The 16,789-nt window shown below is 32.8% G+C and overlaps 1 protein-coding gene across 2 annotated transcripts in view; it reads left to right on the plus strand.

The window, feature by feature from the left end:
• CACNA2D1 (calcium voltage-gated channel auxiliary subunit alpha2delta 1) overlaps positions 1–16,789 on the plus strand; it is a 504,082-nt gene that overhangs the window by 437,120 nt on the left and 50,173 nt on the right. For both annotated transcript variants that reach the window (XM_081243691.1, XM_081243692.1), the window contains 5 exons: positions 673–747; positions 1,020–1,094; positions 8,655–8,711; positions 9,963–10,034; positions 12,579–12,640. In XM_081243691.1, the coding sequence (XP_081099817.1) occupies positions 673–747; positions 1,020–1,094; positions 8,655–8,711; positions 9,963–10,034; positions 12,579–12,640 (341 nt within the window). The remainder of the gene's footprint in view (positions 1–672; positions 748–1,019; positions 1,095–8,654; positions 8,712–9,962; positions 10,035–12,578; positions 12,641–16,789) is intronic.

A 16,789-nucleotide genomic window follows, 5' to 3' on the forward strand; every position in this document is an offset into this window, starting at 1 on the left:
TTTAACACCATTCACATCCTATGTCCCATAGAAGATTATGATAGTTTACCACATGACCTTTTTGATTTGCAACTAAAACTGTGATGCTCATTGTTTGGTATTTAGAAGTTAGCAGCAACCAGAAATAGTGTTGTAAGAATTTCTGCTGTTTTATTATAAATAAGGTCACATATTGTACTTTTCACGTATACACAGGTATTATCAGCAGCAAAAATCCATGGTTTTCTCATTCCATATTGCCTAATTAACTTTAACCTGGACATTTATGTGATTTCTTAATCATAGCATACCAAAAAGTTAGTTTACACTCACAAACACACACACACACACACACACCCCTACAGCTGCTGACTGTACAGCAATTAAAATAAGTATTAGTTCAAGAAGTATCAAATTTAAAATTTCACATATCTTTTATACTTTAGCTTTAATCATCAAGAAATCATTTAGATTTTTTAAACTAAATAATAATGATACAGTTGTGGGAATATAATCAAAGCTGAGAATCATTGCAAGTTGATACCAAAAGTGCCTCACCCTTACATATATATATGTTTAAGCTAATATGGAATACAACGATTTTCAAGCAGAAGGATGAACGTATATAATAATTGTGTAGAAATATGTAAATTTTCGGTAGAAAATACACTGCCTTTTGCTGTCTTATTATAGAACCAGCTGATTCTTGGTGTGATGGGAGTTGATGTGTCGTTGGAAGACATTAAAAGACTGACACCACGTTTTACAGTAAGATGCAATTTACTCTTTTGGTAACTTTTCTGTTTTAAAACTCTGTACTAATTTAGCTTGTTTTTAAAACACTTAAAAGGAATTCTCAAAAATTTTGTGCCGTTGTCTTAGCAAAGGAATTAAATATTTAAAAGGATTCTTAAAAGAGTGTAAAGATATCGTTATCTTTCTTTATGCTTTAAAATATGTATTTAAGAATTTTTTTTAAAGAATGTGGATTTCTGACTGTGACTCAGGAATCTTTAAGGTTGTTTCTTATTATTTTTCAGCTGTGCCCCAATGGCTATTATTTTGCAATTGATCCTAATGGTTATGTTTTATTACATCCAAATCTTCAGCCAAAGGTATGTATATAATTTATTTATGATGATTAGCATTCTGTAAAAGTAATGATTAATGTTCTTAAAAGGTTCATCATTTTTAAATTCACTATACAGCACTAAGTATAAAGGAACATTATACCTGTAACGTTAATAGATAACAAGACCACAGTTTAAAATATATGAAGGTGTGAAAACAGTTTTCGTTTTCTCTTACCTGTTTAGTTCTGAAATGTTTCTATCCACTATCCAGCTAACCAATATTCCTATCTCAAAGGCAGCCATTATCACCTCCTGGGCCTGAGCTTCACACATCCCACTTGGTATTTTGATTAGGCTGTAAGGTGGTGAAGGAGATGGCCTGGATAAGTGTGAACTTGAGAGCATTATTCATGTTCCTCTATGCATAGGCCATTTGCATTGCCCTTTTTTTTCTGGTAATTATCTCTCCTTTCCATCTGCCAGGCTTATAAAGATATGTATGAAATTCAAAAAGAAAAACTCAAATGAGATGGGCTTCAGAAATGGGAAGGGTTTATTAATCAAGGAGTTATATGGAAGTGATAAAATTCCATACATGAACCATTGTATCCTAATCTTTATGCCTGTTTTCCCAAGACATAAAATACTTTCCTAAATGTCTTATCCAACTCATTTCACTTTTCATTAATGCTTCACAGATAAAAAACTTTATTTATCCAGAAGTAAAATTGGCAAAACCTTATGTATTTTTAATTTATAAGCATCTTCAAGTTATTATTTAACTTTGAAGATAATATTAAGGATACTTTAAACCACGCTGAATGGAAATATATACAGACTTATGCATATTATTTCCTTCTCCCCAGGCATGGAGATTTAATGTTAATGATGTTTTAGGACACATATAAGTATGTATGTGCATACACACACACACACACACACACACACAAAGTTGGGTCATTAAAAACTGTTCAAAAAATAATAATTAAGAACCATTAATATTGAATGTAAAAACATATTGAATGGTTATAGTTAATGTCTATATTTTACTTCTCACTTTGGAACTTATTTCCATATAAAATCCATCATGATCTAAATATTTGCTAATCGTATGTAGCTGCGGATCACCCTGCATTCTTTTTAAAGTTGTTATTTTATTGTAAATGCGGTATAAGCATATTTTCACATTATTATTAGTCTATCACAGCTCTTTGAAAACATATCATGTTAAGTTCCTCTTAGAGTTGTTCATGATTGACTAATCATTCTATGATTTTTCCATAATTGAAAATTTTTAAGTCTTTTTAAGAGTTTTTAAAATTTACAGTATTATTTTGTATTATGTTTGTATATCCAGTGTATTTTAAGTTATATCCCCGTAAGTAAAGTGATTTAAATGCCGTAATAATGTAATGTGCTGAAGGGTGTGAAGGATCCCTACTTTTACGTAGTTGGACATTTTATGATTGTAAGTCTTAACTCCTTCCCCGGAAAGATCTAAAATATGTCATAAGAAAAAATAATAAGAAAGAATAATTAGAATAATAATTTATTAGAATAAATAATAATGATGTATATATATAAAACCATCATTTAGAGGTAATTATTTGAAAAGGGTTTTCCCCTTTTCTACATTCTTGTACTAATAATCAGTATTTATGTAGAAAGTATTTTATTACTATTTGAATGCTGTTAACATATATTTGACTCATATTTGGAATAATCAGTTTACTAAAATTCATAAAATTACAAAGAAAATATAAATTCTTTAGAAATTCTTATTAAGGCCCAGGTGATTTTTCTTCAGGATTATGTTAGCTTTTCATATTTTTAATATAGGAGATTATTATAAGCAAGTGTGCAACAGAAAAAACTTGTAGAAAAAATATTGTTTTAGAAAACCATTAAAAATAAAATGTTTGGGGCTTCCCTGGTGGCGCAGTGGTTGAGAGTCCGCCTGCCGATGCAGGGGACACGGGTTCGTGCCCCGGTCTGGGAAGATCCCACGTGCCGCAGAGCGGCTGGGCCCGTGAGCCATGGCTGCTGAGCCTGCGCATCCGGAGCCTGTGCTCCGCAAGGGGAGAGGCCACAACAGTGAGAGGCCCGCCTACCGCAAAAAAAAATAAAATAAAATAAAATGTTTGAACAATCAATATATTATTTTTTTCTGAAATTCATGCTTGTGAATTAAATATGCTTATCAATTCTCATCATTAACAGGTTAAATACTATAATTTCTTTTTGTGGGTGACAGTGCTTGCTATACAGAGAGATACAAGAACCTGATAAAGGATGATATAGTATGATAGTTGTTTTAGAAATTGACAAATACAGAGGACCAATATGGTTAGAGTAATATACTAACAAAATTCATCTTAATTTTTTCATTCAAAATTCACCAATAGAAATAAAGGAAAATAATGCTACATTCCATAGTACCCATTATTATTTAACAAGATCAAAGTTTAATCTTACGCAGGTATCCTTTGCTGAAAGCCTTTTGTTTTCTTCTTGAAACTGTAATCTTAATTCATATTGTTTCAATACAATTTTGAAGTTTATAGAAGGCAGAACAAGTGTCCTAAAGCCAATAATATCAGAGAATAAAGTATCTATGAATCTGTTGCATATCTAATTTTCTGAGGAATCATGACTTATCTTCTCAGAGAGACTTTTCAAGGTCTCCACCATGACCACATTTTGACAAATGCTGAATTATATATCCTCCTTCATTCCAAAATGCATTTGAGAGTTCCTCCGTTGTGTTTCAATGAAATAACCAGATTAGGTATACTTATTAGAACCTCATTTTTATCAGTCTAAAGAAATATTTATTGTATAGGAAGTTGTGCATAATTTACATTTTAGAAGTCCATATTTAAAATAAACCTACAGTGTTATGACTGAATTCTTAATTTGTTCCATGGATGTAACATTTGATGTCGCTAACAAAGGCAAAAATTTTAAGCGTTTAAGACTGACTTTTTAATATCCTGTCATATTTATATTTTAATACACTTGAATCATATACATTCTAAAGAATTCCTGTTTTTTCCTTTTTTTAAATCACCATAGGGAATTCTCCGACAGTCCAGTGATTAGAACTTGCTGCTTTCACTGCGGTGGGACTGGGTTCGATCCCTGGTCGGGGAACTAAGATATGGGGTGCGGCCAAAAATAAAATAAAATAAAATAAAATCAGCAAAGAAGTTGTATGAGACAAACCATCTTTCTCATTTCCTACATTCTCACTTTTTTTTCCCCTAGGAATAAAAGGAAAACATTAGTCATTTTGCTAAAAAAAAAAGTTTGAGCATTTTTATTAACATTACATAGTGAATATTTTATTCACTAAAAATATTTTTGAACTTTCATTTCATTTATTAACTCATCATGAGCTTGATGATACCTGTTTCTGATCGAGGAAATACCTGACCAAAATTGATGATAGGACAGAACGCTTACCCATGTTGATATGTAGTATGATGAATTACCATCTTTCTGTTGCTTCAGCCTATAGGTGTAGGTATACCAACAATTAATTTAAGAAAAAGGAGACCCAATGTTCAGGTAACTGTGAATGAAGTTAGCAGTGCCTTCAAATTTGCTAAATCAGAGTTGCAATTAAGCTTCTCTTCATAAAAGCATATGATTAATGCTGCCTTTCCTGACAGCAAGCTTCCAGAGCATGAGATGGAGATGAGCACCATTTCTCAATAAGCCAGAGCAAAAATGTTATTAATAATGGCAGAGGCTATGCATTTGCTGACTAAAGATTGCTAGCAAATGATGTAATAATAATGATAATCAGAGTAATTGCAATTAAATGGCTTCTAAAAAATAAATTTGTTATTAAATATTGTGAAGTTAGTGTCAAATCCATGTAATCCTAACAATTTGCTTGTAAAATTAACTTCTTAGTGGAAATAAAAATACAATTCTAATATATAATTTCTATAAACCACACAATGTAACCCAAAATTTCTTTGGATTTCTAAGTGTATTTTCAGATTAGCAATTAGAGGAAGTTCCCTTCACCTAATTAAAAATGTCCAAAATTGCAAATAAATATTATCTGGCAAACTTTCTGCAAAATCTTTTCTCTAATGACAACATATTTAAACATTATTCTATGTATGCTTATTTCTATAAGTGCATTAAAAATAATCAGCATAAAAGGATACTTCCTATAGTTTAGTAGAATTTAGCAAGAGCATTTCAAAATTTCAGAGAAAGTTCAATATGACTTAAGGTTTTCTGTGTAAGCCTATCATTTCTTTTAAAAATTTGGTGACATAATGGAGAGGTAGTGTGATATTAAGAGAGCATTAAGCTATGAGTTAGTAGAACTAAGTTCCAATTTGTTCTACTTATGGCCAACACTATATCCTTGAGTAGTTCACTAAACCCCATAGTACTTCAGTTTCTTCATCTGAAAAGCAGGAAGATTAAACTAATAATTGTTTCCTATCCTACACAGTATATTCCTAGGAAATTGAATACATATATTGATCCCCAGCTCCATCTCCTGAAAATTCTGATTTAATTTGACCAGAGATGGGAGCTGGGCTTCTGAAATAGTTTTAAAATTCCCAGGTAATTCTAAAGTACAGAGCCAATGGATTAATAGAAGCTTCAGTTTCCTTCTAGCTCTAGAATTCCATGACAATCTGAATTTCGTGTTGTTGCATCAGTCTCCATTTCTTTTGTGATTCTTGTAGAGGTTAAAATTATGTTTATGTCTTTCCTTGATTTATTACATTGTTTTATGTTACTCCTCTTGCATGTTTCTTTTTGTGGATTACCTTGGATTATACTCATTGCAGTCATGTACATTTTAGTGAACTTTTAGTTTTGCCGTACTTTCAAATATTGCATGTAAATATTGTGATGTAATTTAAAAATAAACAACCTGAAAAATGGTTTGTTTTATTTTTGTTTTCCTTCCAAGGAAACTCCAAATGGCAAACTAGCAACCACACAAGACGTCTGAACTTGGGAAATATTTTTTGAGCTATGTAGTATTTTTAATAATACCAACTACTAATTATTTCAATTTAAAATTTAACAACATTGCCTTGTGCCTTTTATTTTAGTTCCACAAAAGGTATGGTCTTTATATCAGCTGATATTCAAATTTAACAAATGAGAATTGTTAGACATTTAAAACATCAAACAAAAGTACTGGGAGTGCAGGGACTGGTCTCCAGTTCTCAAGCCTCTCTTGGTGCTTTCTGATGAGAAGAGTTCTGCTTTTGAATTTTTCAATCACTGTACCCGTAATGAGCCTTTTAAGAAATGGTCAGCCAGGTTGCCATTTAAAAAGTACAAGTGATGCATTGACGTTTTTCTTTTATGATTTCCTTTTCCTGTCTGTGTCTTTGTATGTTGGATTGGGACGTGATCTTCACATTGCCAATTCTTCCTGATAATGCCTCCTCCATGCATGCTGTTTGGGTCTGGTCATGCTATGCATTATCCATTGCATGTAAGATAATATTCTTATTTATGTTTATATTTTATCATTTTACTTTGACTTTGTTTTGTTGTGAGTTAAAATTTTAACATTGATATGAGGGTGTTTGTGTAAAGATAATTTATTTCATGAGACTTTAAATAAGCAATTCAGAATAACTTGTCAGCTTTGGAGTATGCTTTTGATAGAAACTTTCTCAGTTTTGTTTTTTAAACAGAGGACTAGAATTATTTTCAATGCTGATTTTTATTTTCTTCTTATAAAATATTACTTTTCCAAAGAGTATTTGCTTCTGAGCCAATAAGATGCTGCCTAAACAATGATCAGTATTTTCACCTATTGAACAATCTAATACTTACTTTCAATATTCTAGAACCTTGTGAATCTAGATATGAAGTTCATAAGCAGTGAATATTTTTTTAATAAAAATGCCAGGCACAGTTGGGTTTTTGGTGTTTTTTTTTTTTAATTTGCCTTTAAGAGTCCCCATTCATCAAAACCAATGGGAATCATATATTTTCATTATTTAAATGGAGCTACTCTTTGAAGGCATTTTTGTCTTTATTATAAAATAAATACATGCCATGTATACTGTGTCATTCAGCATTTGAAATAAATATGTTTAATTTTAATACATTTTTAATTATTGGCATTGTCTTGGGTAGTCAGCCCTACTAAAACAGTGTTTAAAATAATGATGATCTGAACGTATTTTGGAAGAGCCTGTGAGGCTGAAATTTTTTAAATTCTAGTGACCTTGCACTAATACAGCATAATTTCTATTTATTTACCTCTATCTAATTAGTTATCATATATTGATGGTATTTATTTTAGTAAATATTAAAAATCCAGTTTCTAAATTTTTACAGTTGTAAAATAATAGACACCTATTATGATTTTATTTCTAGTGAATTTTGAAATTCTACTATGGCATGTTACATTACTTAGTAAGTGTTATAAGAGAATAGTATATTTTTGTTTATCAGATATTTTGATATCCTCATTTTATGATTTAGAAATTTTTTAAATGTCATGTGAGGTAAATTTATCAGGTTAACAGTTTCATTTGATATGCTTATGTAAATAAATAATCTGCCTGTTCCATAGTGAGTTTGATTTCTTATTACAAAACCAGCAAGAAGCAGCAGTAGGACGTGTAAAGCAGGAAAACAGCATTTAGTGAACCTAGGGGTTATTATTCAAGTTAGACTTCAATCACAATAGCTAATCTTTATTAAAATCCTTATGACTTTACCATAAATTTTATCTTACAAAATTGACTTAATTTGACTCATTAAAATATATTGTAAAATTTCTGAGTTTCAAATACATGAAGCAAACTTGCATCTTTTCTTTATGCATTTGAAGAAGGAAAAATAGGGCTTCCCTGGTGGCGTAGTGGTTGAGAGTCCGCCTGCCGATGTAGGGGACACAGGTTCGTGCCCTGGTCCGGGAGGATCCCACGTGCCGCGGAGCGGCTGGGCCCGTGAGCCATGGCCGCTGGGCCTGCGCGTTCAGAGCCTGTGCTCTGCAACGGGAGAGGCCACAACAGTGAGAGGCCCGCGTACCGAAAAAAAAAAAAAAGAGAGAAGGAAAAATAAATTTAGAAGAGTTTGTTTTCCTTAGCAAATTCAAACATTTTTAAAACATTTTCCCTCATATAATTTTATTTTTTATGGAATACAAATAATGTATATTACTTACACATCGCCTTTGTTTTATTGCCAATTATGTTATCCACATGGCTGTATTTTGCTCCTTTCACATCCCAATTAAAGATAAAAAGCTGTAAGTGGATCTTCGAAAGTCATATTGCCACAGGATTTGTGATTATAAATGTTCTATCTAACACAGGACACAAAACTCTTCAGTTGGTGATTAATTAAAATTTGTCTGCTATACTTAAAGCTCAAATCCCTAGCCTACTTATTATTATTTTTAAATATATATGAAAGAATATACCTGTATATAATTATTTTGTCAACTTCTTAAGATACCTTAGGAAAGTAATTTTTATGGAATTAATTTCATATTTAAATATCTATTGAGTTTTTCTATATACAGCATCATTTTACAATGTCATATATGCTTAATTACTATTTTCTGTGTAGAACCCCAAATCTCAGGAGCCAGTAACTTTGGATTTCCTTGATGCAGAATTAGAGAATGATATTAAAGTGGAGGTGAGTGCAATCACTCAGCTTGAACAACGCCCTCAGGTCAGGTGCTGGTGCTCTTCCAGTCCACAGGGATCTGTTGAGCAGCTTCATTGTGTTGGTTCTGTCTTAGGTACTATACACACAAAGATGAATGTTTTTTATCTTTAAAAATTTCTAGATCCTGGGCTTTCCCATCCAAAAGATCATATGAAAAGGAATAAATATTTTAAATTGGGTGTGACCTTAGTTTTTGTCTTTCTCCTTCCACAGGTAGAGTTATTTTCAGTATTTCAATACAAATGTAACTTGTAAATTTCAATAAAAAATATAGAGAGGGGGACATTGCCATAGAGTTGAAAGAAAAGTTGCAGGAAATTTAATCATCCAACCACCCAATAAGCAACATGAGGAAAGAAGCTGCCATGTTTGTCTTAGTACTCTATAATCAGAATTTTTCTATTTTATTTCAAAACCAAAATTACATGCCACTTCCTCCAAGAGGGCCTTCCATAATAATAGGGATAATCATTAATAATAACATTTATTGAGTACATGATAAGTATCAGTCATGGATTCTCAAGAGCCTTTGAACAGGTACATTGTTATTGTTATTATTATTATATTTGTTGTACTGATGATCTGTTTGAGGTACAGGAGGTTAAAGAGTTTATCTCCAGTTACTCAGCTAGTAAGTAGCAGAACCAGGATTTGAACCTGGCTCTTGCACTCCAGAGCAGAGATTTTTAAGATTCTTTCCGATGAATTAACTCCTTCTCTTATCTATACAAAGGCCACCATATTTCTTTTACAGTTTATCACAGTGTGTTTTAATTTGTACTTGCTTTACACATTTTACAACCTTACTCCCTCAATGTAGAACAAGAGAATCTATTTATCATAGTTACCTCAGACTGAGGCATAGTGCCGGGATGTTTTAGGTAAATAATGAATATTTGTTGTAAAGTACTTTGACAGGATAAAGTAGGATCATGTAATGGTGAAGAGCTTGGTTTCTGGACTCTCATACCACTGAGTAACTGTAATTATATTTAACCTCTCAAGTTTCAATTTCCCCTCCATCAATCCCATAAAGTAATTGAACACTTTTATTAATTACATTTCAAAAATTAATGGTTGAAAATATTTCATTAAGAATGTTTTTATCATTTTAAGATAATGCAAAATAATGATGTGGTAACTTTTAAAAGAATATTTCCACACTTCAGTAGGTCGATTTAGTATCTGCTATAAAGTAACTGTTTCAATTTCCCTTAGATTCGAAATAAAATGATAGATGGAGAAAGCGGAGAAAAAACATTTAGAACCCTGGTTAAATCTCAAGATGAGGTAAGAATTAAATCAGGTTTATTCTTAAATAAAAATGTATATATTAATAATGATAACTGATATTAGTGGTAAAGCAATATTTATTCATAAAAAGGGATGTTTCTAGAAAACAAAAATTGTTTAAAGCACTCTTTGCTGGAGGGATATTTTTAATAAGATTTTTAACTGAAATTTTTATAAAATGTTGCTTTAGATTTCTTGATGTATTCTTCTATCATTTACAATATGTTCTTGAAAATTATATTTTTTTAAATTTTTTAATTGATGTATAGTTGATTTACAACATCATGTAAGTTTAAGGTATACAGCACAACGATTCAGTTATACATACATATATATACACATATATATATATATATATATATATTCTTTTTCAGATTCTTTTCCCCTATAGGTTATTACATAATATTGAATATAATTCCCTGTGTTATACAGTAGGTCCTTGTTGGTTATCGAAAATTATATTTATATCTCCATTTTTTTTTTACCAGTATAAGAAATAGAATACACAATATGATGTTTGCCATGTTCTTTTAGGCCATTTCAGTCATACAAATTTGAAGTTAATATTTAATAGCTGTATGTTTTGTATGTTTGTGCATGCAGATGTTCTAATTGTTGAGTTCCATATATTAATTTTTTGTTTGTTTCTTAACTTGTTTCTGGCTTCATTTATCTTCTTTTACTATTTAAGCACTATTGCCCTGAATTTAAACCTGAAATTAAATCAAGAGATAACACAGCTACTGCCATAAAATCACTGGTACAGCTATGTAACACTTGTATTGTTTTATATTGACTTGGAAAAACTCCGCGTATATGAGAAGTATGTCTATTCATTATCAGTCACATGTAGAATAAATACACATTCGTATGTTTGAGGATTTGAAAAATGTATAGAATTCCCAAGCTTTTGAGCCTGGAAATTTAAGTTTTTATGTATAATTTATGTCCGTTTCCTCACAATCTCATCCCTTTTACATGTAACATTTCTCCTGAATTTCTCAGCAGAGCTTTCCCTAAGATGTAGCTAGGATCTAAATACAGTACTTCATTAACACGTGCCTTTTCTCATTTTAATGTCATCAGGAGTCCCTATTACCAGAACCCAAGGGGAGGTATATACCAGTTTCAGTCTTTGTTGAAACGTCAACTCTGTTTACTTAGACTTTACGCGTGCTGTTTACTACTTCACTTTTCAGAGGAAAGAAGGAAACCATTCAGCAGTTGTGCCACCTTCTCCATCTTGTTCTGCCAACAAGAACTCTGGGACCTGCACATTCTTTTTTCAACTTACAAATCAATTTTGTCTTTATTCAGTCACTTTGATATTTCTCTCCTTCAATTTACTGTAAATTCTTCTTTTTGACCAATATCCACCCATAGACTTTTCCTATTAATAATATTGAAGAAAGTAGTGTTTTGTATGCTTATTTCTCTAATCCACCACAGTTTTTGATATTCTGTTTTTTATAACTTGCTGAACAATACTAGTTTGCCATGGTTTTTTATGAGTATTAATAAATATGTAAACATTATTTCTTTTAATGAATTTTAGGAGTCCAAAAACTTCCTGAGCACTTCCTGCCCTCCCTCCCCCCATCCTCCACACACCTCAGTAAAGCCATGGGGATATTTGATGTATAGAAGCAACACTGTGTAGTTGTTATAAAATGAACTTCACATCGTACATTCTCCTTCATCCTGCCGACTAAAGTCCTCATTTCTTCATCAGTAAATTGTGGAAAATAATAGTATTTCATTTACTCCAGGGAGTTGATTAAATGATACAATGACTATAAAATGCCTAGATATTGCCTAACGCCAAGTATTATTCAGTGACTATTATTGTTCTGATGAGGATGATGAAGCTGGTGATAACTAAAAATATTAAAAGATACGTATGTGTCATCACCATACCTAATGGAAGAAGTAATGATCATTTCAGTAGCTCCATAAGAAAGATTCAATATCCACGAAGTTATTTAGCTCTTACTTCCTTTCGCTAGTGGATATAGTTGTCTTTCTAACCTTCAATGACACTAAGTAATTAGTCTCTTATAATAGATAAATACTATAATAATGGCTTAATAAGAACAGTAATGTGCTAACCATACATTTGGGTCTAGACACACTGTGTTAATTTCCTGATATTATCAATTTCTCTTCGACATACCCTATTATGGAAATATCTGAGCATTATCTAATATTTCAGTCCTGTTTCATTATTAAAATTTATTTTTCAGGAAATGTTTTTAAAGTTTTGAGGTTAATAATTTGGCATAAATTACTAAGATTTTGCACTTAAACGTCCTTAAAATTTATTATGTGGGTATTTTTTTCCCTAAAATGTTGCTTTACACACACACACACACCCCATAACAGAATAAATAATTGTAGAATAGTGTAGATCAGATATTTGTGAAGAAGGGTATTGAATAATGACTGAATTTATAAATAGAGCCTAGCATTCTGCTCTCCATATAAATTCACTTCAAAGGAAAAGTGATGATAACCATGTCCAACCCTTTTTTTTTTTGTTAGAGATACATAGACAAAGGAAACAGGACGTACACATGGACCCCTGTCAATGGCACAGATTACAGGTAATTAACCTTATTTATTTATATGTGTGCTGTATAAAAGAATATTCAGTTCAGTGCCTTTCACCTATTTTTATTTATTTATTTTTTAATTTTTTAAACTTATTTATTTATTTATTTTTGCGGTATGCGGGCCTCTCACTGCTGTGGCCTCTCGCGCCGTAGAGCACAGGCTCTGGACGCGCAGGCTCAGTGGCCATGGCTCACGGGCCCAGCTGCTCCGCGGCATGTGGGATCTTCCCGGACCGGGGCACGAACCCGTGTTCCCTGCATCGGCAGGCGGACTCTCAACCACTGCGCCACCAGGGAAGCCCTCACCTATTTTTAAGTAGCCATTTTTCCAGTGGATGAATGTTGTGTTTACATACTCATAAGCTATTTTCAATATAATTAAAAGAGAAATGTTATCCTTTCCAACATTAAAATGCATTAAAGTTATACATTCTGATTTTCAAAATGAGAAAGATGAGAAAAAGCTAGAAATATAAAATTTAGAAATGAAAACTTGTATGATATACATATATTTGGTGTTTTATATATTTACGTTAGTAATAATAAATGTTGACATTTATTACTTAGTGGTCATCACCTCCACTGACCTCCTCATTTAAATTGTCATTTAGTTTACATTACTTATATTTAGGTTGAAAATTAACTTAAAAATGAGACTTATTACATCAGAGTATAATCTGATATAAAACACTCAATTGATATAATTTAATCCCATGAGTAGAAATTCTGTAATATCCTGATCCCTTCAATTGACTGGAACTTGGAAAATTGGACAGACTAATACCCTAAAATTTCTTGGAAAGTCTCCATTCTTCAACACTTGCTGAGCATTTTTTGTTTTCTTTGCTCTAAGGTCACCGCTTTCCCTGTGGTCCTGCTTCCTACACCCTCATAACACTGAGGCTGATACGAAAATGTCCTTCTTGTTACTCATTCTCTCTTCCTCCTCTCCCTAACACCTCCCATCTTTGGATCTCATGTCACCAGACCACACCACGCACCATTCCTCCCTTTGAAGAGTCATCTCCCTCTCGTTCCTGTAAGATATCAGTTTCTGTGTGGTTGCCACCCTCTCTCCTCCATTCACATGGATCAGTGTTTCTCAAAGTATTTGAGACATACCCATGCTTATATAAAATAAAATGCAAATTGTTTACTAAAATAAACTTTAAAAGAGATGAAAACTCAAGTGGAAAAAAAATGTTTATTACATTTCATAGACATGAAATTCGTGTGTCAAATTGCTATAAAAATTTCTAAATGCTTACTCTCAATTTCTATGCTTAATTAATCATGAGCTGGTAATATATAGTTTTCAAGTGGGCCAGGTCCCTTGACACACTTTAAATACCAGTGATGCAGATGATTTTTCTGGTGCCTGGACTCTCATTTTTTTTTTTTTTTTTAAATCTCCTCCCCTCTGATGCTCTTGTCATTCCCCTATCTTAGCTGCCTACTCCAAGGCCATGTTTTACAACTCAAACATTAAGACTGCAAGTCCTTCATAATCTTGAGATTTTTTTTATCCAACTCTCAGAGTACTACATTTTAGCTTTCCAACCCCTCCTTCTATAGTCCAACTGCAACAATCCTTTGACTCAATTGTGACCTGAAATCCATCAACCCCTTCGACCTTTTTCACTGTCCTTGCCTTCCTCATGTCCTTGTACCCCTCTTTATTCAGCATAAATTCTTTGGGTCTTAACTACGTTCACTCTCTTACACACACCATCAACTCCCTGCATCATACTCAGGTTTGGCAAACAGTAGTTTGACCAATCCCAATCCTGGTTAAATTAAATTATTACCAACACCACACTGCACCCACACAGCTACAAATGGGAGAAATAAAATATTCCTTGACTGGTGACATCCAAAATTCAGGACCTTTAACCTTAAGTGTACTTCAGTAGTACCTGCTGATCTCAATAGTCCAGTAAATTTAGGATGCTTCTAGATGACTTTTGATAGCCTCTCCTCACTCCTCAAACCCGTCTCTTTCCCATCCATTGTTCTCTCAGGTGATGTCTTTACTTCTGTTTTTCTCAGTGAAATAGGAAGCGATCAGAAGAGACCTTCTACCACATAACGACTTGCATCTATATCTCCATCTCCTATCTCTATTTCTATTCACAACACAATAACAAGAGTGATATTATTAATACTTGAGTTATATTGTTTCATTTCTCTACTCAAAATTCTGCAATAATTTGCTATCTTAATCTCTATAAAATCTGAAGTTTGTCATGACCATTAGAGGACTTACAGCATCTGACCTAATTTACCATGAGTTCTCTGAAGTTACCTTCTCAGGTTCTCCACTGAACCACCTTCATCTTAGAGCAACACTATCCTCCTTGCTAGTCCTCATAAACCCGGGACCATTCTGCCTCAGGACCTTTGCACCTGAAGTTATTTCTGCCTAGGATGAATTTTCCCCAGGTATTCACATGCTTACCCCATCTTCACACCTTCATTTACTTTTTTGTCGCCTCAATAAGGCCTTCCCCAATAATCCTACCTGAAATGTAAAGTGCCTCATTATCATTTCATATTATATACGTGTATATGCACATACACACACATATATATGAAGCAAATATAAAGAAATTTATTTCTACTGTTTATTGTTTGTCTTCCTTCACTATTAAGTTCTAAGAGGGCAACGTTCTAAGCTTGTTAGACTCTAAGATTGTTGCCTGCTTCATTTATTTTTGACTCCTCAGCTCATAAGTCAGTGGCACACAGTAGACATTCTGTAAATATTTGCACAGTTAAATATTTAGATTTTCAATTTGTCTCATTCTGTCAAATCCAAATAATAGTTTCCAAACTTCCATTGCAATACTCAAATATGAGGGCCTCTTTAACTACATATTAATATACAATAAATATGTAGCCTACTTCATAGGCTGTGGTGGACTCAACTGTTCTTTTCCTAATAAAACGAAACAACACTCCTCCCCCCTCTGTCCCAGAACATACACATAACTTTTCAGGGGAGCCTAGAGTGCTGGGGATTCCCCTAGAGCTGTAGTGGGTCGCTAGGATGGCATGCAGACTAGGTCTAGAAGAGGGGCACACGGTTACCAATCTCATGAGACACTACTTGCCAGTTTTTCTCCAGTTTTTCAGTTTTTGACATAATTTTGAACCTATTGAATAACACCAGAATGAATGTTTGTTTTACTTGTGTCTCTTGATTTCTCTCTCTCATTTCTATTAGGCATCTCTTTACGCATATACAATCTTTATGTACATACATAAGTAATTAATTTTCTTTCCGTTTCCATGGTTATTACCACCTTTCATTTTTTTGGATAAACTTGTCAAAAGGTGTGACAGCCAACAGGAAATCTGGGAGCCCTGTCTTGTTAGCGATGATTTCATGATAAAAGGAAATGTTGGACAAACATGTGGGAAAGTACTCTCTGCCTTTGTTTCTTAGACAAACAAATTCTAAGTTAGAAACACCATTTCTTTTTGACCCTGACAGTGAGTCAGTCTGATGGTTGGTCCTACTGCAGTCATAATTATACTCTGGGGGAATTTTAAATTCTTACTATACCTTACTTAAATATGTTTTTAATAGTCTCACAAATGTCTCCTGCATTCATCCCCTTTCCCTCACACACCAAGTTGTAATACACGTGGCCAGATTTATGGTCTTTTCTCCAGTTGCGAGTACGTCTCTCCTTGTTCACAAAACTTTAGTCTCTTCCCATTTTTATCCAAGTTTGGATTCCAAGTCTGAAATTCACATCACACATTTCTAGCCTAACCTGTCTGCACTACCCATACAAACCACTGTTCTCTGAACAAGCCCTGACTTCACACCTTTGCATGTTTTCTTCACACATTCTCTTCACAAATCTACAACTTAGAACCAGATTAAATCTATTTCCATTGTAAGTACTCCCCTGAATCTCCGTACAAATAAATCCACAAATAATAATCTACAAATAATCCACAAATAGAACAACATATTACATCTAAATTGAAGGAAAAAAATGGCAGTGTTTTTATTTAATGAATTAGGTATCAAATTTCACTTAGTGATTTCTGTCTCCTTAAGCCTTGATATAACTTGATATAACATATTTTGGAATATAGTAGTTATTTTAACAGAATGTTCTCTTT

The sequence above is a fragment of the Mesoplodon bidens genome, assembly GCF_964165515.1.
Source record: "Mesoplodon bidens genome assembly, chromosome: 9".
Classification (NCBI taxonomy): Eukaryota; Metazoa; Chordata; class Mammalia; order Artiodactyla; family Ziphiidae; genus Mesoplodon; species Mesoplodon bidens.